At 36.5% G+C, this 25,340-nt stretch overlaps 1 protein-coding gene across 1 annotated transcript in view; it reads right to left on the bottom strand.

Moving 5' to 3' along the window:
- Positions 1-25,340, bottom strand: part of ube2o (ubiquitin conjugating enzyme E2 O) — a 68,315-nt gene that overhangs the window by 30,814 nt on the left and 12,161 nt on the right. Inside the window, exons 2-5 of the mRNA XM_016259925.1 lie at positions 7,073-7,132; positions 6,686-6,796; positions 2,394-2,491; positions 2,124-2,187 (exon numbers count right to left, since the gene is read on the bottom strand). Coding sequence (XP_016115411.1) covers positions 2,124-2,187; positions 2,394-2,491; positions 6,686-6,796; positions 7,073-7,132 — 333 coding nt within the window. The remainder of the gene's footprint in view (positions 1-2,123; positions 2,188-2,393; positions 2,492-6,685; positions 6,797-7,072; positions 7,133-25,340) is intronic.

The raw sequence follows: 25,340 nt of genomic DNA, 5'->3' as shown, positions 1-25,340 counted from the left end.
CACAGTATGGTAAGTAGGGGTGGGAGAAGGAGAAGGACAACAATATATCGCCATATCGATATATTGTTGTCCTTCTCCAACGCAATACGAGAATCGATATCTGGCGCCAAATATTGATATTTTAATTATTACTATATAGATTTCCCTGCTCCCAGTGTCTAAAAACACAGTCGCGCCATTTCCACCTTCTTTCCAAAGCGCTCTGAAGCAACCATGAACCGCGTTCTCTATGAAGATGGGGAAGCACGAGGAACCGAAGGATAAACCGATTTCAAGCCACTGTATTAGCTCTACTGCTATATATGTTTATGGAAATGAGAACTAAAAAACTGCCCCGGAACAGCTATTAGCCCACGCACCATAGGCACCGATCATGTTATTATTGCAGAGCGCTTATTCGGTCCATGAGTAGCTTAACCTCTCCACTCGGATCGCAGGTGGATTTCCCTCATTATATGAGTGAGAGAGTCCCGCCGGCGCGTCCAGTTTTTTGTCAACAAAACTGGATGTTCTCCCGCTCTCTCTCAGATATTACAAGTGCGCGTTATGCAGTGGGCACCGACCGGCAGAAACATAAATCTGCACCTATGGCATGGACGACGAAACAAAACCTCATCAGAGCCGTAATGCGGTGCAGAAGTGTGCCGTGTGTGTGCTTGCCGCGCGTCTACATTTGAAATAGCGAAACTGAGCACGCAAAAGACGCGATGTGAATGGCTTTTTTCCCCCTGCATGTCATGTGTCCTGTGCGGGGCTCTGTTTTTATGATGAGAGGAGAGGAAAGGTTGAGAAAACACTCCAGGTAAATTTTGAAATGTACCAGGTTTATATATAAGCAGTTAAATGTGTTGGTTTACACACAAAGAAAAGTGTAAGCTTTTAATAAGTCCAAGAATAAAATGATTACTTTACTTAGCATGTTAAATTTGATTTACAGAACTTTTGTGCTGTGTTCTAACAGTTTGGACTTGAATAAAGAGAAAACTTGCACTTAACCTTTTCACAGGCATTTTGTTTTCATAGTTTGACAGATATCGTGATGTATCGCTATAGGATTGTCTAGCAATATATCGATTATCGCAGAATCGCTGTATCGTGATATTATCGTATAGTGAGACACCTATCGTGATTAACATCATATCATGAGGTACCCTGCGATTCCCACCCCTAATGGTAAGGGGCGTAACATTTCCGTCTTTAATGAGGTATTCAGCCAATCACAACGCACTGGATAGCTGGCCAATCAGAGCACACCTCGCTTTTCAGACCGATGAGCTTTGTAAAAATCGACGCATTTCAGAAAGGCAGGGCATAGAGGAGAAACAATAATGTACAGTATGTGGAAAATAATGCTTTTTTTTTACCTTTACCTTAAACCGCATAAACACATTTCATTACACCAAATAATGTTATTTTTTGCAACATCATATGACCCCTTTAAAGCAAAAAGTTAATATAACTAAATGATTATAAAACAAAAACAAAAGCACAGACTATATGTTAACTGGCACATCCATTAACTCTTACTGTTGTTGCTCTCATCAAAATACAACAACTTGTGTTATTTGTAGAATTTGAACCCCTGTTTAATGTCTAAGAAATATTTTACCAAAAAGTATAGAGTGAGAATTATCGCGCTCCTATTCTATTGGGCTTCATCTGTTTGACTCACACGTACAAATTGTGCTTTGTTTCAAAGTAGCTTTACAGAAAATGCATGCGTTTACATTACAATGTGTACTGTGAAAAGCGCTATACAAATAAATTTGAATTGAACTGAATTGAATCCCCTGCCAAATTATTACCTCCCTCATTAAAGCAGCTACTTGATTGCCTAATCTCAAACCCTCCTAAACCTAGCAATATTGGGGGTGGGGGTTGGTGCTGGGGGGTAATAATAATCTGGCAGGGGTAAGAACACGGGCACTCATTCAGAGAAGTCAGTGTCTTTCAGGAATAACCTATATGCAAATGGGAATAATCAAATTACTTTCTAACAGGTAAGGATACAACTGTGAAATGTAATTTATGCCATTCTGCTAAGCCGAAATGAACATTATATGAGAGCAAACAAGATCCCGTAACTGATAATGCAAACAAGAACACAAACACTGAGCACCTACCACATCACTGATGTGAGGGTAAATATCGTAGAGTTTTGCGCCGTCTTCCTCACTCATAGAGCATCTACAGTGAAAAAATAAATTGTTCTGTATTGTTGTAACACAACACATAATATCCTATTCAATCAATCCTATCAAATTATGTTGCATTCTTTTTTTCTCTGCTACTCAGGTGCACTTGAACAGGATATTACATGTTTAATATGTTTCATACATGTACATACTGCATGACCAACAGCAACATGAAGAAAAAAAGTGTGATCACATTACCGTGCACCATTGGAAAGCTTCACAACGATTTGGATGCTGAGATCGTACACCTTTCCAAGCCAGAAGTCATATACAATGTAGTCACCATACATAAAAGACTGCAGATATGTACAAAACACAAATACATAGTTAATTGTTAGTCACCAATTTTAAGACACTTTTATCTAGAATGAAATAGAGTATATTCATTACAGTTTCAGTCGCCCTACAGTAAATGAGGTTAAATGCGTTTTTCAAGGGCTTAATGGTGATGGAGTAACCCGCTCCATGATCCTAATATGTTGTCCAAGAACTTTTGGAAAAATTAAGTCCCCACAAAATCACAGATTTAAAAAACACACTTCAAAATGGGGATGAGGTACTTTTTTGCATGGCTATCTAGGTGCTTGAGTTTGTTCTTTGATGACAGCAAAGAATTTTTATGGCAACTCTCTCAAACAAGTTGTGGTTATGAAGCTCATAGCGTCTGATCGTAGTTTGAAGACTTGACCGCAAAAGCCAGCTTACATCTGAAATTCTCCAACTGTGATCTTTACAGTTTGTTTCAGTAGCCCCTCACTGCAGAACAAAGATCCAGGGGGCGGGGTTGGATCCACATCTAGGGGGTGGAGATGGTAGGTTTAGGGGTGGAGATGGGTGGGTTTAGGGATCAGGGGGAGGAGACGGGTAGGTTTATGTATATGTAAGGTGGGAGGAGTTGGATCCAACCTCGCCCCTTGGATCTTGTGTTCTGCAGTGAGGACCATCTCGGTTGTTTGGCCACTTGATGACATATGCTCTCAATGTCAAATGCAGAAATGTTAATGCATGCATTTATGACCTCAAGGCTAGATTATTACAATGCATTACTGGGTGGTTGCCCTTCAGGCTTAAAAAACAAACTCCAGCTGGTCCAAAATGCAGCAGCTAGAGTTCTTATTAGAACCAGGAAGTATGATCCGGTTCTGTCAGCACTGCATCGGCTCCCAATTAAACATCATATGTCTTGCTGATTACTTAGTCCTGAATGGTTTAGCCCCTCAGTACTTGAGTGAGCTCCTAACGCATTACAGTCTTTCATATCCAGGCTGCATTAATTGGGGCAACCAGAACTGGGAACACATCCCATAACGCCCAATGTACTAGCTACATCGTAAGAAAAATGGCATCAATGCTTATATTAGGCTATCTGTCTAACATTTATCATGAGGTTACCGTAGTCAGCCATATCTGGCCTATGTCCAGACGGTGGACCTGCACCAAGCAATGAACACAACAGAGCCAGCGAAGACCAAAAGTGACCCACATTTGGTTTTTGACTATTGAAAATGGGTCAAATTCAACAACTTGCACAAGGAGCCACATTGAGATCCCCGTATTTCAGGGACTGAACTATATGGGGATTTAAAAATGAAGATACCAAAAGGGAAAGTTTGATAAAGGTTTAATTTACCCAACAAATTCTGTAAACATTTACTCACCCTCATGTCATTCCAAACCCACAAGACTTTGTTTAATCTTTGAAATGCACATTTAAAGTACATTTAAATGGATCCTGAGAGGTTTCTGTCCCTCCACTTAAAGTCAAGGTAACCAAAAACGTCCAAAAAGGTCATAAAGGCATTGTAAAATGAATCCATATGAATTGAGCGGCTTAATCCAAATTACATAAGTATATAGGGCTGCACAATTAATCGAATTTTCAATCGTGATTACAATTATGGATGCCACAATTACATAATCATTCAAAGGCACAATTACAAAAAAAAAAGTCCACTAACATTATTCTGCATGTTTTTTTTTCTTTCTACAGGTTATCTTAAGGTTTTTTTTTTTCATTGTTTTAATTTTAGTTTTAGTATAACATTATAAGACCATGCATGTTTTTAGTGTTTTTTTTTAAAGAAGAAACCAAACCAATGTATAGTTGACATTTGATGCTTAATGCTATAGATAAGCAATAAAAGTTTTTCAAGAAGAGTGTTTTATGCTTGTTTATTTTCATATAAAAATATGTCATGCAGTTGCTTCAAACAATGGTATAAAGCTATTCAAAACATAATTCAATGTAAATTGTGATCATCGTAATTAATCACAATTACAATTTTCAAGGGAATAATTGACAATTATGATTTTTGTCATATTCGTGCAGCCCTATAAGTAGATATGATTAAATTAGGCTTTTATTTACATCTAAACAATGATCAACACACAAATTCAGCACATCACAAATGGTAAGCACGTAAACTCAAACGCGCATGCATGATGAAGAGAACCAGTGAGGTCTGTTTTCTAGCGTGCGATGCCGATGCACGCATGCGGCAAACATTCGAGCTTCCGTGTTTACCATGTAAAACACTCTCTATGCATGTGTTTATATGTGAAACCATTCAATGTGAAAATAGAAAATAAAGTAAATTTCCATTTAGTTTATACTGTAGTGCACATTTATAAATTCATAAAGTCCCGTTTTTTTCAATGTTAATTTCTGCCTTCTTTATAGTTTTTTTAATAATAATAATAATAATTATAATCTCAATCTATAAATGAACGGCTTTTTTCCCCTGCATGTCATGTGTATGTGCACATATGCTAATATAATTTAATTCTAGTAACTATATACATTGAGTATATATATATATATATATATATATATATATATATACATACACACACAGTGCTTTGCGAAGGTATTCAATATATATATATATATATATATATACATACACACACAGTGCCTTGCGAAGGTATTCATACCCCTTAATTTTTTTCACATTTTTTGTTGCTGCCTTATGTTAAACTGCTTTAAATTTGTTTTTTTCCACAACAATCTACACTCCACACACAATAATTATCCAGAAAAAAACAGTATACATATGTATTCATACCCTTATCTGGGACAGTTGAAATTTAGCTCAGGAGCATTCATTTTTATTGTAGATGTTACTACACTTCAAGTGAAGTTAACCTGTGGCAAATTCAATTGAATGGGTATGATTTGGAAAGGCACACGTCTTAATAAAAGGTCTAACAGCTGATAATGCATATCAGAGCAAAAACCAAGCCCAAAGGTCAAAAGAACTGCCTGTAGAGCTCAGAAACAGGTTTGCGTCAAGCCACACATCTGTGGAAGAGTTCAGAAAAAAATTCTGCTTCATTGAAGGGTCACAGAAGCATGTAGTCTCTGTTAACCCTTAATGGAAGAAGTTTGAAACAACCAAGACTCTTCCTAGAGCTGGCCTCCTGGCCTTCTCTGATGGAGAAGGGCTTTGGTTAGTGTGGTGACCAAGAACCTGATGGTCACTCTAGTTGAGCTCCACCAATCCAGTCTTTATGGCGGTGTGGCAAGACTAAATTCTCTCTTCAGTTAAGACACATGAAAACACACTTGGAATTTACAAAAAAAGCACCTAAAGGACCCTCAGACTCTGAGAAACAAGATTCTCTGGTCTGATGAACCTCAATTCTAAGCATCATGTTTGAAGGAAACCAGCTGCATCACCCGCAGAGTACCATCCCAAAAGTAAAGTGTGCTGGTAGCAGCCTCATGCTGTGGAGCTGTTTTTCAGCAGCAGGGACTGAGGGACTCATTAGAGTAAAAGAAACACTCAGTGCAGCAAAATATAGAGATAGCCTTAATGAAAACCCAGTCCAGAGCATTCAGAACCTCAGACTGGTTAGAAGGTTCACCTTCCAACAGGACAATGACCCTAAGCACACAGCAAGAGTGGCTTATAGACAACTGTCTGAATGTCCTTGAGTGGCCTAGCCAGAGCATGAGCTTGAACCCAATAAAATATTTCTGGAGAAACCTGAAAATGTGCATCTGCCCCCCCATCCAACCTGACAGAGCTTGAGAGGTGAACAGGTGAGGTGAAGAATGGCAGATAATTGCAAAAGGCTGATGAGCAAAGCTTGTCGCATCAAACAAAAAAAAATACTTGAGGCTGTTAAGGTGCTTCAGCTAAATATTTAGTTAAGGGTATGAATACTTATGCAATGTACGCATTTCAGTTTTTTATTTTTAATACATTTACAAAGTTGTGACAATTCTGTTTTTGCTTTGTCAGTATGGTGTATGGAGTGTAGATTGATGTGGGGAAAAAGTAATTTAAAGAAGTTTATCATAAGGCAGCAACATAACAAAAAAAAAAAAAAAAAAAAGAAGGGGTATGAATACTTTCGCAAGGTACTGTATATATATATATATATATATATATATATATATATACACACGCACACATACACACACACAGAGTACATAATCCAACCACAATATATGTCAAGCTGAAATGTCTCCCAGAGAAACTCACCCAGACATGCTGCAGGTCTTTGCTATTTACAGGATATAGAGCACAGTTGGTCCCTACAAGTTTCACTGCACATTCGGTGTTTATGTTAGTCACAATGCCACACTGTTTATCCTGTGAATTCAGAGAACAAATAATTAACCACAGATTTAAGCTTCTTGATACTGTCATCAAAAAGATTACACAGTGTCTGCAAAAACATTTTAAGAATTCTATGCTACAATCCTTCCTACATACCAGGCCTTTTCAGAAGTTTCTATTCATTCTTAATTACTAGCTTCATTTAGCAGTTTCATTCAAGTAGCGTCTAATTCTTTGAGGGAGTTTTTTTTCTCTATTGCCCTGTACATTGTTTTGTCTTTAAGTACAAGTAACAAAAAAACAACTTACATTTGAATTCATTCTCCGGACAAAGTCTCTAGGCACAATGGATCGATCTTCAAGTTTCAGCTTCAAGATCAAGATAGGAATTATAAGGAATCAGCAGAGAGAGAGAGAGATGGAGAGAGAGAGAGGATGTATGAGCAGGTTATAACAGCTGTTGCTTATGTCTTAGGAAGTCAAACAGCTTGATTTTTTTCTTTACTTGTTAATCAGAAACTGTCAAATGAAATACCAGGGCTTTCAAGGACATTAAGCACCTCTTTTTTCATGGACTGCAGTCAGAAAGTTTATTTAACCAAAACTCTTCATTATTTGACAAAAAAAAAAAAAAAAGGAATTAAATAAATTTAAATATTCTAATTAGGGCTGGACGATATGGCCAAAATTTATATCACGATATATTTCTTAATTTCGGTCGATACGATATAATTCTGATATCGATATGAACACAATTAAAAAAGCCTCATAAAAACAGCCACAACAGATGTCTGTCCATACAAACTTATGAAAAATTAATTTGCCAACTCTATGAAACCTACTCCTATAAAACAATATAATATTTTAGGGGGAAAAAAATGGCGCAAATAAATAAATGTTCACCTTTTATTGGTATTTAGCCTTCATACAAACAAGAAATGTGAAATCACTGTCAAATAAATCTCAGACTCTCCTTATTAATATTAATATTTTTTACTTCAAACTATAGGCTAACATACCAGTCAAAAGTTTTTGAACAGTTATTCTTTTGTAACATTATAAATGTCTTTATCATCAATTTTGATCAATTTAAAACATCCTTGCTAAATGAAAGTAATCATTTCTATAATATAAATTTTAAAAAGAGCTTTTGAATGGTATAGTGTATAACAAAAGCTGTTTATTTCAGATAAATGCTGATCTTCGGATCTTTCTACTCATCAAAGAATCCTGAAAAAATGTACTCAACTGTTTTAAATATTGATAATCAGCAAATCAGCATATTAAAATGATTGCTGAAGGATCATGTGACACTGAAGACTGGAGTAATGATTCTGAAAATTTTGCTTTGATCACATGAATAAATTACATTTTAAAATATATTCAAATAGAAAGCAGTTATTTTAAATAGTAAAAATATTTCAAAATGTTACTGCTTTTGGTGCATTTTGGATCAAATAAATGCAGGCTTGGTGAGCAGAAGAGAATTCTTTAAGAAACATTAAAAATCTTGCAGTTCAAAAACCTTTGACTAGTAGTGTAGGCTGATTATTCTTATAGATTGAAACGTGCATTAACCAGGATAACGAGTATGAAACATGCTCCGAGTTGCTTCAGAAAACAAAAAAATAGAGCAACAACAAAAGCATGTTGCTGGAAATGGGTTTATTATTGAAAATGCAAACTGATCGTCTGCCAGCAGGAGGCGCTGTGAGAGCGGTGGAACTAACGGTTTCTCCAGTAATGGCTGTAAACAAAGCAGCTCCGCTCATGAGCGCTACTTTATCAGATAAAAATGCCATCTAAACTATTCTGAAGACAGTCGGTTCCCTTCAGAGATTCATTCATATAAAACACCCGCGACGCGTTTTGATTTTGAAACGTGCAGTGCTCATGTTTATTCAACGAAGTCAAACGCCACAAATAAATCAATGTACGGCAAACACTGGTAATGTATATCGAAATATTGGAAATGTGTTTAAAAATCATATCACCGTTATTGAAAAGAATTATATCGCGATACATATTGATATTGAATTATTGTCCAGCCCTAATGCTAATAAAACAAAATGGTACAAATAAATAGCAGAAAATGCAAAGTAGGCAATGACTGGCAACTTTAAATGTGGGAACAAAGTCCAGAAGACTACAGCATTTAAGAGCATGCTCAACAACATCATAAACCTCCTATACTGTTCTTATTCCAAGATGCTATAACTGAAGTTAAAAGAAACCGCATTTTATTTGTAAAATCATTGTAAAGCATAATATTATTTGTAAAGCACTGTAACTAAAGTAATTATTGCATTGCAATCAAAATAAACTAAAATATCTGCATGTTAATCATGGCAATTTTTTAGCAACTTCAGTGCAGTTTACACAATCAGTCATTTTTACGATGTTTTATTTATATATATATAATTATGATAGTACATTTACCATATTATGCATTATGTTAGATGCACAATAGTCATGCATGACACAAAGAACAAACAAAATGCATGAAGCTTATTTATTTAGCAAAAAATAAATTAGCGCACAAAACACAAATCCGCAGTCAGTCTAATTGACTGAACTGAGTTCTCTTTCGCCGCATACTGCACTTTTAATAACTATTTTTGTTACAATCAACCATGTGATGCTTTTTATTTTGTCATTCATCCTGTTTCTTAATTGCTCTAATGTGTTAATAACTTTAAACAGTACGGTCCACTGAAAGCTGTGCCTGATATAAATTAAATCTCTGTCGATTTGACACTTATATCACCCAGCCATATAAAACAATAATCACTTTTGCTTACTTCATTTCGCTTATGTCCAGCGGTCGTCTATCTAAGACATCGTTAACTGCATGCGTTTGATTCCACAGACAAGTCCATATGTCACAGAAGTTTGCTTCTACTGAGATAGCAACAGTAGAATTTCTTTTGTCATCTGTTGTCATTCGAATTTTATTATAAGGACTACAAAACATTTTACCACTACTATGCATTAGGAAATTGCTTTGCAATGGCAGTTATGTGAGACTCCGGTGAGAAAGTTTCATTTTCGCCGTTTCACACACACCACTCACTGATATCACGTAGGCTATCTGTATCTTGAAAATAATGCATTTTATCTTTATTAAAATGACGGATAATTCAGTTAGTAATTATAATTTAGTTTTTTGTGAGACCTTAATTTTTGTGATTATTTTGTGGTGAAATGGCGAATTATGCAGGATCGCAAAAAATTTGACTTTTTATTTTTCGTTGGATTCAGCAATCGCGGAATCGTGAAAACTGGAGGGACTGCATAGTTACACCAGTAGGTGGTGGCAAGGGACTGTTTTCATGAGCAAGTTCATTTAATATCGCTGATCCATTCTTGAACAAAACAAGGAAATAATTTTACCTTTGAACAACACCTTATAAGGTTCAACCGGCAAACAAAGTGTGCTGGAGTACCACTGAATCTAATGCTTTATCAAGATCAATGGACTGACCAGCGATGTCAAGGGAACCAAGGTTGTGTCCAGTTAACCTTGGTTTCCTTGACATGAGAGAACGAGATGTTGTATCAGAAGCTGATGCTATGGGAAAACACCTTTCTCCTAAATATACTGAAACCTGATTAAATCATGCTATTGCCCTGCAATAGCCAATGCCGTTCAAGTGCACAAATTTTGGGAGGCTACACACTCTATAAGGTGAAGCTGAACGTAATTTTCTCAGAATCTTTCAACCGAATAAGGAAGTTATGAAAAACCCTCAGCATAATTAACACAGCATGATTGCGACGCCTCATTCACTCATTTCAGGGTGCCGAGGTTAAGGCAGTAAATGGAGATGTTCCCTTTCCATATCAGTCTCTCAGATTCTACGAAGAATGTATCAAATCACACCGTGTTACTGTAAAGCAGTGGTTCTCAACGTGTGGGTCGTGCCCGCCAGGGGAGGCGCGCGAGTATTGCAGGGGGGGGTGCGGGTCATCAGCAGAAAAAGAAAAGAAATAAAACAGTAAACAGCCAAAGGACGTAACTTAGAATGGGAGATGGATTGGTTTGTGAAACTGTGTACTTCTCATACACCCGATGTACTTGCTACATCACTAGAAGAATGGCATCTACGCTAATATTAGTCTGTTTCTCTCTTATTCCGAGGTCACCGTAGCCACCAGATCCAGTCTGTATCCAGATCAGATACAGGCCAGATTTTTTTATAGGTTTAAAGGAGGGCGCGACCAAAAAAGTTTGAGAGCCACTGCTGTAAAGTGTGCACAGCATAAGTGGAAGTCAATAGCCATGAGGGGGTGTGAACATTCTTTCTCGCAGGTGAACTGTGATCATACCTACATGAAGGGGCATATAACTGCACTTGTGGAATAATAAATGTGAAGTTGGGTTGAGCAGTCAGACCATTCGTTGTAGCGAAGCTGATAGGTAGCGGCGAATGCGACACTGCATGAGTGACATATCCAGCTACTATGACAATTCACAAAAATGCTGGTCATTTTCTAACACAACAAAAGGGACAAGCGGGCTCCATCGGGAGGGGCCTGTCGCTGACGAAAATCACAGGTAGTTCAGGTGGAAGTGAGGCACGCAAATACTGATTCAGTATGAGCTCATCCCCACACTCTATTGCCTCCAGCTGCTGCTTCCTTCTCCACAGCTCTTGGGCGCCGGAGCGTGGAAGTGATTCAGCGTCCAGCTCACTGTCAAAGATGACTGCGGAGGCAAAGGGCTCATCATCTGACACTCATCACGTTGCAGTAAGGATAGCCAGGTAAAGCAGCGGTTCCCAATCCTCGTCCTGGAGCACCCCCACCACTGCACACTTTTGATATCTATTTTATCTAACATATATTTGAGATCTAGGAGTAGGCTCATTTGAGATGTGCCTCCACTCGCTTTAAAAGTAGACAAGAGTAGACAGTTGCAGTGAGGGGAGGAGTGAAAACAGGTTAGACAGTTCTGACTTGTAGGGATCAAACACCTACAGGATCAAAGGTGGATATTGTGTGGTTCACACTTACATACTTTGTTGTTAATAAATTGAATGTAACTCAAATTTTGTTACTTTTATATGAAAATAAATATGGTGTACAACACACCCAAAGTACCAGTTATTTATTTCTACCAACAATGTGTTTTCTATCCTTTTTAACCCTTAAGCCCGCATGAAAAATTCATAATCAAATACTAAGCAACCCCTGAACGGAATAACACAAAATATTTTAAATGAATGTAATTAATTTGATCAACTCTTAACGAGCACGGAAAAGCCACTCTAAACCGGAGTGTACCGCAGGCGGGACGTCCCCCCTCCGCGAAAGTATTACTAATAATATTTTTCAAACCACTGCCTTGATCAACAAAAATGGATATAATTTGAAAGCTTAGAGTCTGAGCTTTACAATGCATGTAGACTCCAAAGTAGTGCAGAGTTATTTGCTGATAAATGACAAAAAATTCATAATTTACTAAATCTGTTTTTTGTGCCATTTACTCTAATATGTCAAAAACATCATACAGCTCAGTCATGTGTCATACATCATTTGAAAGGTCTCATTCTCATAAGAATTTATAACACACATAAAACTGCACAGGCAGCATGTAGCTTAGCAAAAAAAATCTAAAGTAGCTGTCATGTAGCATTTTCGTTCCGAACTTCATGAAACATGCATATATCATAGAAACTGGCACGTCATTATTTGCAGAAAATTCTCCTGATTAAAAAGAGCCCAAACTCACCATAATCAATCATTCAGCTCTAATGGGGCCACTGTATGCTTCATGATTAAGCCTATGAATACTGTACTACAGCTAAACAGCTTGAGGAAATGTAAGTATTTGGCTTCAATAATTTACATGTTAGAAATGTATGTGTAATAGCACATTCTTTTTCTGATGACTAAAACATAACCTACAATAGTAGAGGTGACTATTCAATTCATCATCTAATGCACATCAATGGATTAACAAAATGTATATAATAAGTGTAAATAATTTAATTGTCTTCATAGCTATATTGTAGAAGTTGTTATGAAGACTGCAACTATTTTCATGAAACTATAACACTGATAGCCTTTTACAGGCACACTTAGTTCAATAGCCTATTGAAATGTCTTGGCCTATGTGACACTAGAAATTTCAGTTAGTTTTAAATTTACAGTACAGTGCAAATGAAGGCACAAATCAGTTTAATTTATCTTTTAATCCAATGAGAGTTAAACTATTTTTTGGCAAAGGGTTTACTATTAAAATTAATTAACATGGAAGAAATAGCGTATCATATATTCTTTTAAACAAAAGTTGTAATAATTTTTTTAGTATTATTATGCATATCATACTGCACCACAGTAATATATTTCTGATAATTTCTTTAAACTAACCTGAACTTATATTTTGACGGATTGCCATGAGGAACTTATAAGTTTCTGTAGCCCATGTAAGTGTTTCCCATCCATTTTTTTTTTTGGGGCCCCCGCCACAATATCAAAACTGACCGCCACAAATAGATTTTATTTAGAAAATATTTTTTGTGCCATACTGCCATGTACTCTAATATGTCAGAAACATCATACAGCTCAGATAGTCATGTGTCATATGTCATTTGAAAGGTCTCATCGAGAAGAATAAAACAAGTATAATTGTTTGGGGCTTTGACTAAACTTGAGTGAGGCATTACTTCAAATTCAAAACAACAATTTCAAAACTGTAAAGGGCTAAGAGAAAGGCTGCCTTGGTTCCAAATGCTGTTACTTTTGATTACTTCATGATATCACCACACAATTTAATTCACATACAGCACATATGTTGGGGAACATCACCAAAAAATAATTGGAAAATATTTTTCATGAGATATTGAATGTCAAATAAGAATAATATAAAAAATGTCCCTTGACCACACAAATTTTTCTTACATGTTATCACATTTCTCAACATGAGAATATTCAAATGCAAAGATTTTATTCCCCTAAAAATATAGAAAGATTTCTATCAAACGATACCTACCTTTTGACTCTCCTTGCTACAATCTTTGAGTTATGAGTCATTATTTTGGTGTATGTCACTCAGAAAAAAACATCAACTTCAGTGAGGCAAAAATGCCTTTAAAAAAATAGACATTTTATGTAAATTTAGAAATATGACAACCACCACATATCCCACACAAAGATGGCACTCAGTGTTTGGGAATATTCACACATAATTTAAACATATAATAACATGATATCAGATATAAAAATCTAATATTTTAGAAGGGAACGCAACAACATGGTTGTTTGAACCAATGAGCATTAAGCTGTGTTGTCAGCAAGTTGTTTCCCATCATGCCTTTTGTCAGTGCAGTCGGGAAAGAGCAACTGTGCTTGACTGCATGGCTGACTCACTCTCGCGAGAGAAATGCTTTTTTTTTCTCAGTGATCACCATGATAGGTTCTCATTTCAAATAAGCCAAGTCTTTACTAATGTAGATAATGTTGTTACTAAAGTTGAATCACATGTGTTTGATTATGGAAACATCTAAAATGTGCAGCACTGGGGGTGGTCCAGGACCAGGATTGGGAACCACTGGTTAAAAGAATACTATGACAAAGATAACGCTTTCCTCATTCAAACTGATTTTTTTCCCATTAATATGTGATTGACCTGAATAATGAAAGCAGTATAATACACTTGGAAATATATGAGCAATATCACTCTCGTAGTCATGCAATATGTCTCTATATCAGACAAGCTGCAGTGTTGATTTTTTTGTTTTGTTTTTTAAAGCACAGGCACTGTTTTTCTTTTGACATATTGCATGTTCAGATATTCATACAACAAAATATTCTGGGGCCATTAAAATTTTGTGAAACTGAACAATGCTGTCAGTGACTGGCAACTTAAAATAAATGTTAAAAAATTAATTATTATTTGCAAATACTTCAAAACAATTACTTTCAAACTAGAATTAGACCTAGAATTTCCTTTACTATTGAATTTCTTCACATTTAATAAAAAATAAAAAAGTTTTTGCCAATGTTTAATAGATGGTTACGGCCTAGCATTAATTATAAGAGGAGTTTTGGCCAACATTTAGAAATCAAATCAAAGAATTGAATTGACTGATCTAGCAATTATAAAGAGAACAATCTTTGATCACTTTCTGTGTATAAAATAAACACAATATAGATAACACGTTTTCATGCTACTAACAGGAACAGTGTGAAGTTGATTGTTTAGTCACTGGCTTGAACATTTTTTTTTTCCCCATTTCTGTAGAACTGCGTTTTTGCTAAATTATGGCAGAATTTATTTTATAAATTGTTATTTACACAGTTCAGCCCTAGAAAACCTGCTATACTTTTCTTTCAGTCGTACTAATGGTCATTTGTTGAGTGGATAGATTCATAAATGTACCATTCATTTATTTCATAACAGAGGGTTGCTTAACGACCAATATGAAAGTTCCGTGCAACTAGGTGGCTAAATGTGACCATTGTATGCAAATGACTTAAGCACCCTGTACGAACACTGGTTAATTCTTTCAGTTCACATGTGCCTTCTTTTTTTATATATAATAAACTATGTATAACTTTAAATAAGGAATGTAAGATATTGACAAAAATGTATCTCAATATTTTAGGGGTGTGCACAAATAGTTGAATATTCAATCTGTAATTATTATTCGAAAAATAAAAGCACTATTCGAATTTTACTACCTGTCGACCTGAGCGAGCTGCACACGATCCGTTTATCTTCATGCTAGAGCATTACATGACATGGATTTTTTAACTATTTTATTATGTTCCTTGAGGTTTACTTATAACGTAAAAAAAAAAATTTGTACAAAAAAAATAATAAATGTGGAAAAATTATTATTTTCAACCCTCCTTCTGACCCTCTCTCTAAAACGACTTGTTTTAAGAGGCGGGTCCTTTAAAGGGTTAGCTCACCCAAAAAATTAAAATGAAGTTATTAATTACTCACCCTTGCGTCGTTTCAAACCCGTAAGACCTTCGTTTCATCTTCGGAACACAAATTATAGGTGTCATATGATGCGATCATTTATTTCATAACAGAGGGTTGCTTAACGACCAATATGAAAGTTCCGTGCAACTAGGTGGCTAAATGTGACCATTGTATGCAAATGACTTAAGCACCCTGTACGAACACTGGTTAATTCTTTCAGTTCACATGTGCCTTCTTTTTTTATATATAATAAACTATGTATAACTTTAAATAAGGAATGTAAGATATTGACAAAAATGTATCTCAATATTTTAGGGGTGTGCACAAATAGTTGAATATTCAATCTGTAATTATTATTCGAAAAATAAAAGCACTATTCGAATTTTACTACCTGTCGACCTGAGCGAGCTGCACACGATCTGTTTATCTTCATGCTAGAGCATTACATGACATGGATTTTTTAACTATTTTATTATGTTCCTTGAGGTTTACTTATAACGTTAAAAAAAAAATTGTACAAAAAAAATAATAAATGTGGAAAAATTATTATTTTCAACCCTCCTTCTGACCCTCTCTCTAAAACGACTTGTTTTAAGAGGCGGGTCCTTTAAAGGGTTAGCTCACCCAAAAAATTAAAATGAAGTTATTAATTACTCACCCTTGTGTCGTTTCAAACCCGTAAGACCTTCGTTTCATCTTCGGAACACAAATTATAGGTGTCATATGATGCGATTTCTATTTTTCCTTTCTCTTTTGAGTGTTACAAGCTCTTGGTGCATAAAGAAGATCTGATTCAGATGTGTGCAGCACATTTTATGGAGGACTGTTTACTGATCCTGGTAGATGATCAATGCCGGCTGTTCTGGCTCACAAACTGTAAGTAAGTTTTTTATATTTTAAAAAATGTTTATGTTTTTAAATTTTTTTATATTTAAAGCAAGTTTTTTGGGCAGTGTAGAGTAGGGCTTGTTGTTTGTCATTTCTCCGATCACAAATGCAGACATGGTTTTATGTTTACACGGCGTGATGCAAGGCAATGCGTAAAAAGACAGTATAAGTCATTATAATCCATAATTATGTCCCCACTGGATGCAACGAATGCCTCGTTTATAATGGGTTTTCATGTTTTTGAATCATCGCTTCGGCCTGAAAGGGCATCATCACAGTATGGTAGGGGTGTACCATTTCCGTCACACGCTTAAGGTATTCGGCCAATCATAACGCACTGGATAGTTGGCCAATCACAGCACACCTTGCTTTTCAGACCGATGAGCTTTGTAAAAATCGACGCGTTTCAGAAAGGCGGGGCATAGAGGAGAAACAATAATGTACAGTATGTGGAAAATAATGTGTTTTTTTAAGCTTAAACTGCATAAACATTTCATTACACCAAATAATGTTCTTTTTAGCAACATCATATGACCCCTTTAAGATATTTTACTTAAGTACTTTTTGTGCACAAAATGTAAAAAAAAAAACGACTTTATTCAACAACTCGTCTCCTCCGCATCACCCTGGTGCCATTTTGGAGAATATCCGCTGGACGAAAAACAACATATGCTGTTCTGTGTCAGCTGTGTCACGCAGATACGAGGGTGGATACCAGGGTGATGCGGAGGAGACGAATTGTTGAATAAAGTTTTTTTGTTTTTTTTTTGTGCACAAAAAGTATTCTCGTAGCTTTGCGGATGAACCCCTGATGTCACATGAACCCCTGATGTCACATGGATTATTTTACAGATCTCCTTGCTACGTTTCTGGACTTGGGAACATTTCAGTTGCGTTGCTGTCTATGCAGGGTCAGACAGCTCTCAGATTCCATCAAAAATATCTTAATTTGTGTTCTGAAGATGAACAAAGGTCTTACGGGTTTGAAACGACATGAGGGTAAGTAATTAATGACAGAATTTTCATTTTTGGGGGAACTAACCCTTTAATAAGGATTGCCAGTAATCGGCCACTGTTATGATTGGCTAACAATCCCATGAGGCTCTGACACGATCCGGGATGAAATATAGCGGCAGTGACTGTCATTTCTATTTGCTTTTGATGTGACACTCGCATTCAGCGTTAGGTGACAGAACACCAGTGGGCGGGACCTATGGTCCCTTTGAGTCTGGTTCAGCAAAATGAACAAATCTTTTTTCGAGTCATTTCGTTCATTTTAGCAAAATATAATTAAAATGTTACATGTTACTTCCACATCTACTACTTACGCAAACATTGATCAAACTACAAACAATACAAACCTATAATGCTATAAGAAACTGTGACGAGTGGGGGCGGGGCCGAGACCCGTGGGAACAGAGCGAGTGGAGTAATTGATAATGAGCGACACCTGCACCACTCACTGGTCTCGAGTCCCACGGAGGAGCTCCGGAAGGATAAAAGGAAGAGTGACGACAGTGAAAGATGAGAGAGGACCAGGCCTGGACTTTATTTTGTGTTTTGGTTCTGTTTGTGTGCGACAGTCGTCCGCGAGGGGCTGTCGCGCTGTTTTGAGTTTATTTTATTATTAAAGTTTTGTTTAAGTGTTCGCCGGTTCCCGCCTCCTCCTTCCCGATCTACAAATGTTGCTAAAGAAACAGAAAAGAGTCATTTTTGTTTACCTGGGTCTTCAGTCTGACTAGCTCACCTCACCTCTTATCTGACAAGTCTTCAGGTGTGAGTCATTCGTGCATCATGTGACAGCCCCATAAACTTAACCAATGTAGTCTGAGCCGGAAAGAGAATTGATTAGTTCATCTCTGGAGTCTTTCGAATCGTTCTTTTGTCACGTGACGTGACAGCATTGGATAGAGAAATTAGTTAATTTACAAGCTTCCTTACAAATGGGTGCATAGTTATTATTATTATTAGTAGTAGTAGTAGTATTAGTATTATCATTATTATAATTATTATTTACTCTTACAGTTACATGATGCGTTTCTGGTCTCAAATTGTAGCATTTTACTTCTTACAGTTTCTAATGTGTGAATTTCTGTCATGATGGTTATTTTCCATAACACTGAATGTTGTAACAAAGGTAATAAAGAGTTGGTTATTATTATTATTAAGTCTCTTTCCGGCTCAGACTGCATAGGTTAAGCCAGGGCCAGAGTGGGACTCATTCTCAGCCCTGGAGTTTCATGCCTTAGACCAGCCCACTTATGTTTTATTCATTTTATTTTTTTACTTGCCTTTTCAGTGCCACCTTTGCGCTTTCTATTATCCATTTTTCATCTATTATTTTTTGCTCGCATATCTCCAACAAATTAGGTTTTTTGTTTTTGAGCAAGGTGCCACTGTCAGGGGAGTCAAAAGATAATTACGTCATCATTAGGGTTGCCAATTAACTTCAGAAATGGAAAATAAGGGGCAATTGTGATTCTTTATTTTTTATTCTTTAAGAAAATAGTGTTTATTCTTGTATTCTTGTAGAAAATAAGTGTTTTCTCTTTAAGAAAATAAGGAGCAGAATAAGGGACGCTCCAAATATTTGTACTGTACCATAATGCATGTCTGCCTGCAGTATCTCCAACAACTTAGGTTTTTTGTTTTTGAGCAAGGTGCCACTGTCAGGGGAGTCAAAAGATAATTACGTCATCATTAGGGTTGCCAATTAACTTCAGAAATGGAAAATAAGGGGCAATTGTGATTCTTTATTTTTTATTCTTTAAGAAAATAGTGTTTATTCTTGTATTCTTGTAGAAAATAAGTGTTTGCTCTTTAAGAAAATAAGAATAAGGGACGCTCCAAATATTTGTACTGTACCATAATGCATGTCTGCCTGCAGTCAAATAGTTCTCAGAAATAATCACAATTGTTTTGCTTAACCTATTTATGTACAATTATTCTAAAAATAATTTTAATGTCATACAAAAAATGTCATCGGCCTGAGTAAATTGTACCAATATAGAATTGTGACTTCTCAAGTGTAGTAAGTTAGGAGGTGGAAATACTGTGAAATTACAAATGGCATGAAATTTGAAAGTAAAACAACTGAAGGTCTATGAAACGTCAGTCAATAAAGCATTTTAAACAATGGCATTTAAAGTTTTGAACTAAAAAATCATTGCAACCATATAGCCTTTGAATAAATGAAACTGCATATTTTTCAATTAAAGAAAACTTAGAGTGTGGGCTGCTTCTGGTGCTTGGATTTGTAGCCTACTTCAATAATGAGGTCCAAGAATACGCTAGAAGTAAAAAAATGTCCCCCGTTTAACCGCATTACAATGAAAGACATCTTCCCTGAGGTAATTTGAATGTTGGGTTCATGATCAATAAGTTGTTTGCATTCGCCCAAACTGAATCAAAACGCGGACGGTGAAGGGAACTGCCGTCAGCGCGAGACCCGCTCGCTGTGAAGCGGGAGCCGCTTTTTTCTGCAAAAATGAATGAATAATTATCAATTGAGAATTTGTTATTGATATGGTCTGGTGAAAATAATAATATGGGCTGTGAGAAAATTATAAATAAAAAGAGTGGGGCTGCTATGAGTGCAGGCAGTCTAGGGACAGCATCACTGATCTATATAGAATATCTATTATAGATCAGTGGACAGCATCCATATTTCATCCCCAGTGGCATGACAACACCGCGGCCATTGAGGCCAAAAATAAACAGATCGTCCCACCGGGAATCCTCCCGGTGCTCCCGATTAGCCAATCTGGGCCTGGGTTAAGCTTATGGGTCTGTCACGTGATGAACGAACACTCGAAAAACCCAAGGACTCTGTACATGAGACTGAACTGAAGAAAGATACATTCTGGAGACACCTGAGACTTATATTACACCTTGTAAAAAGGGGCATAATATGTGCCCTTAAAATATAGATTTATTCCTGTTAAAATTACAAAAGTGATTTAGTTGAGAGCAGCGAGAAATTCTCTCACTTTTTGTTTGATTAACATTAACAACACAGACAGCACCAGGTTTATTAGCCTGCTGTCACTAAGACCAAATGTAAGGATCTAATATATTGATACACATGTTTTTTGTTTACATTCACTTAAGACAGAAACAACTGTGTTTACAAGGATACTTGCAAAGACAGCATTTTGACACATAAGTGTGTGTATTTCACCATTCAAGCCCAACAAGGTGCCAAAAAGATCTCAGTTCAATACTCACATGTTGTGTGACAAGAAGCTTTATGTGTGTGCTTTTCAGGTGTGTTTATATGTCATAAAACTCTGGCAGAAATGATGTAAAAAGTAACAATCTGACCAAGTGTATATGTAATCCATGAACAAGATAAAACCTGTAAATACTGGGTTAAATACTAAATCTGGATCCAGGTCAGCTCTATCTGTTAAGTGGGGCATCCTTGAGATCCTGTTACTGATCCACTCTAATAAAGGCCAAATTTGACCAAATTCAACTCAAAAAGCAGATTGTTCAATTCCACTAGTTACATTTTCATATGTAATCGGTATGTACTAGAACCGAATCAGAACGCAGATTTCAGTGCCTCATTTCGGTGCCATGCCTGAGCAATCTATTGACATTTTTGTCCTCTGGTTCTCCGAAATGGATGTAAGAAGCATCATCACCGGCACCGCAAATAATTTCCCGACTGAGAAAATGCACGTGAACTCAAGTCGGAAAGCTCTAATAATACAAATCCAACAAATCTTTGTAGTAACGAGTGTGTCCATGTTGTTTTCACATTCCGACTTAAAAGCACAACTTGGGAAATGAGAGCATCCGAGGAGTGCGTGAATGCAGTAATTACACTAAGCATTTTAAACAATGGCATTTAAAGTTTTGAACTAAAAAAATCATTGCAACCATATAGCCTTTGAATAAATGAAACTGCATATTTTTCAATTAAAGAAAACTTAGAGTGTGGGCTGCTTCTGGTGCTTGGATTTGTAGCCTACTTCAATAATGAGGTCCAAGAATACGCTAGAAGTAAAAAAATGTCCCCCGTTTAACCGCATTACAATGAAAGACATCTTCCCTGAGGTAATTTGAATGTTGGGTTCATGATCAATAAGTTGTTTGCATTCGCCCAAACTGAATCAAAACGCGGACGGTGAAGGGAACTGCCGTCAGCGCGAGACCCGCTCGCTGTGAAGCGGGAGCCGCTTTTTTCTGCAAAAATGAATGAATAATTATCAATTGAGAATTTGTTATTGATATGGTCTGGTGAAAATAATAATATGGGCTGTGAGAAAATTATAAATAAAAAGAGTGGGGCTGCTATGAGTGCAGGCAGTCTAGGGACAGCATCACTGATCTATATAGAATATCTATTATAGATCAGTGGACAGCATCCATATTTCATCCCCAGTGGCATGACAACACCGCGGCCATTGAGGCCAAAAATAAACAGATCGTCCCACCGGGAATCCTCCCGGTGCTCCCGATTAGCCAATCTGGGCCTGGGTTAAGCTTATGGGTCTGTCACGTGATGAACGAACACTCGAAAAACCCAAGGACTCTGTACATGAGACTGAACTGAAGAAAGATACATTCTGGAGACACCTGAGACTTATATTACACCTTGTAAAAAGGGGCATAATATGTGCCCTTAAAATATAGATTTATTCCTGATAAAATTACAAAAGTGATTTAGTTGAGAGCAGCGAGAAATTCTCTCACTTTTTGTTTGATTAACATTAACAACACAGACAGCACCAGGTTTATTAGCCTGCTGTCACTAAGACCAAATGTAAGGATCTAATATATTGATACACATGTTTTTTGTTTACATTCACTTAAGACAGAAACAACTGTGTTTACAAGGATACTTGCAAAGACAGCATTTTGACACATAAGTGTGTGTATTTCACCATTCAAGCCCAACAAGGTGCCAAAAAGATCTCAGTTCAATACTCACATGTTGTGTGACAAGAAGCTTTATGTGTGTGCTTTTCAGGTGTGTTTATATGTCATAAAACTCTGGCAGAAATGATGTAAAAAGTAACAATCTGACCAAGTGTATATGTAATCCATGAACAAGATAAAACCTGTAAATACTGGGTTAAATACTAAATCTGGATCCAGGTCAGCTCTATCTGTTAAGTGGGGCATCCTTGAGATCCTGTTACTGATCCACTCTAATAAAGGCCAAATTTGACCAAATTCAACTCAAAAAGCAGATTGTTCAATTCCACTAGTTACATTTTCATATGTAATCGGTATGTACTAGAACCGAATCAGAACGCAGATTTCAGTGCCTCATTTCGGTGCCATGCCTGAGCAATCTATTGACATTTTTGTCCTCTGGTTCTCCGAAATGGATGTAAGAAGCATCATCACCGGCACCGCAAATAATGTTGTTTTCACATTCCGACTTAAAAGCACAACTTGGGAAATGAGAGCATCCGAGGAGCGCGTGAATGCAGTAATTACACTTGCTCTGATGGCAGCAGATAGCCTTCCGTTAACTAAGCTAAACATGCTTAAATTAAAATGCCTAAAGCTAAACTTCCCTTGTATTCACATTTGTAAAACTGTTGTCCAACAAAAGAGAACATTAAACTTTTTACTCCACAACACCAGTCAAATGCTTCCTTTTGAAGTGGTTTCTTGTCACAAAATGAGGCAGAAAATATGTTCCATGGGCTACTTTAAAAAGAATACATCGATTAGCAATGGATAAATAAATATACTTAATTATTATGAAAATACCAGAGATGGCTTGATAAACACAGATAAACTATATTGTCACAGTCGAGTGCTAGACTTTTTTTTCCATTCAAAACGTTTATATGTTCTGTTTACTCAGTTACAGCTATAATAGCTATGCATTTGTCCTTATAAGGGATTTCCTGGAGGGTCATGAGTTCTGCTACTTCTGTGACTGGATATGTGGATTTTCTGTGCGAGTGCGCCCTCATGCATCCAGTGTGAATGAAACAGACATCATGTGTTTATAGTGCTAATGGCCAATCCATCATTTTTGGGGGCTTTTTTTTTTTTAAAGGGGTCCTATTATGCTTTTTCACTTTTTTAATTTTAGTCAGTGTGTAGAGTGTATGTTTGGGCATAAAAAGATAGTCCACTCCAAAGGGAGATATTTCGTTTTTAAAAAATCCCTTTTCAAGAATTACAACGAACGGCTCGTTTGGACTACAGCGTTTGTTTTCCGGGTTTTGTGATATCACAAAGCGGCCCATTAGAATATCATTAAAATAATTCCTGCCTACAGAAATTCAAATGGTTGGGGGGTGGGGAAGGGTGAGGTCGTGGTTAGAACCTTGAGTGCATCAGACAAGATGACGACGATGAAGAAGTGCTGCTGTAGCCTCAAGTTTTCGCAAGTTATTACACATGCTCCTGAATAATTATGTATGTAAATATGCATGTTACAATTTAAACACTGGACTATGGTATAAATAAATTCAACTGTATAACAGTTTCACTGCAATTCATGTTATAATGTTAGAATTAAATAACAATAAAAATAATACATATGCACTTATCCGTACATAGTAAACGCAGTTATTTTTAAGTGGCTGTTGACATCCTATCTAAAACGTGATTTAGCCCAAAAAAAAAAAGTTACCATTCTAATATATCTTGCAATATCCGTGCGTGAAAAGGTTCTGCGCGATCCTCTTGTTCAATATTCTCTGGGTCTGAATCCGGCTCAAATTGATATGGCAATATTGACGCCATCCTTAACTAAACCGGTGCGCACAGAACTTGCTGCTTTAGCAAGGGGCGGGGCAGTACTGAAACCCCGTCTAAGCTGTTTGCCAATCACAACGCACTGGGACAGCTAACCAATCACATCACATTTCGTTTTTCGGAAGGTGGGCCTTCATGAAACGCCAAACTAATCGATCCGTTTGTGCCAGGATGGGGAGAAAGGTATTGTAATAATGTAAATTATGTAAAAAATAATGCGTTTTTCGAACCACCAAGCATGAGAACATGTTCTAGAACACCCCCAATACAAATTCAAGACATTGTAAAAGAGCATAATAGGACACCTTTAATAAGTATTGGTTCAGGCACCGTTTAGGCATCGGAACAGTTTTAAAAGTATCGATTTGGCACCGGTATCGAAAAAACCCAAACGATACCCAACCCTAGGGTGTGATAAATATATTTAAGGAGAAACCGGTGAACGAAAAACAGGGTTCCCACTCTTTCATGAACACCAGATTCAAGGACTTTTTAAAGCACCATTTATTTTATATCAAGCACCTATCAAATTCACACCCAAGCATATGTAACATTATGAAAGACCTCTTACAGTACTTAACATTTCAGTTACACTTAACATTTACATGAATCATTTCAGAGTAATAATGTTTTGAATGTGTAGGTTTCATAAATTTAGACCGCTTTGAGCAGTTGTATTCAAAGGAATTTAATGAAATCCATTGAAGTCAGTAATGGTAATAGTCAAATACAATTTCTAAAATATTGATAAAATATGCATCAAACTGGTTTTGCTGTAGTTCTTGTACAAGATTTAAATTTGAAAGAATTTCTCAATTTTTAAATTAATAAAAAGTGGTTAAATGTTGTAATATCATGGTAAAACCTCTTAACATTAAAAATGTGCACATTCACTCAAAAGAGACTTTACTCATTAATAAATAAACTCAAGTCAAAATAATTTTGTAAATTACTTTTTATTGTAAATCGCATTGATTTAGAGGAATGCAGCTGCTCAAAGCGTCAATATTTTTT

Source organism: Sinocyclocheilus grahami, unplaced genomic scaffold (genome assembly GCF_001515645.1).
Source record: "Sinocyclocheilus grahami isolate Dianchi unplaced genomic scaffold, SAMN03320097.WGS_v1.1 scaffold1960.1, whole genome shotgun sequence".
NCBI lineage: Eukaryota > Metazoa > Chordata > Actinopteri > Cypriniformes > Cyprinidae > Sinocyclocheilus > Sinocyclocheilus grahami.
The sequence above is the reverse complement of the archived record's forward strand: the minus strand, read 5'-3'. Positions and strand labels throughout refer to the sequence as shown.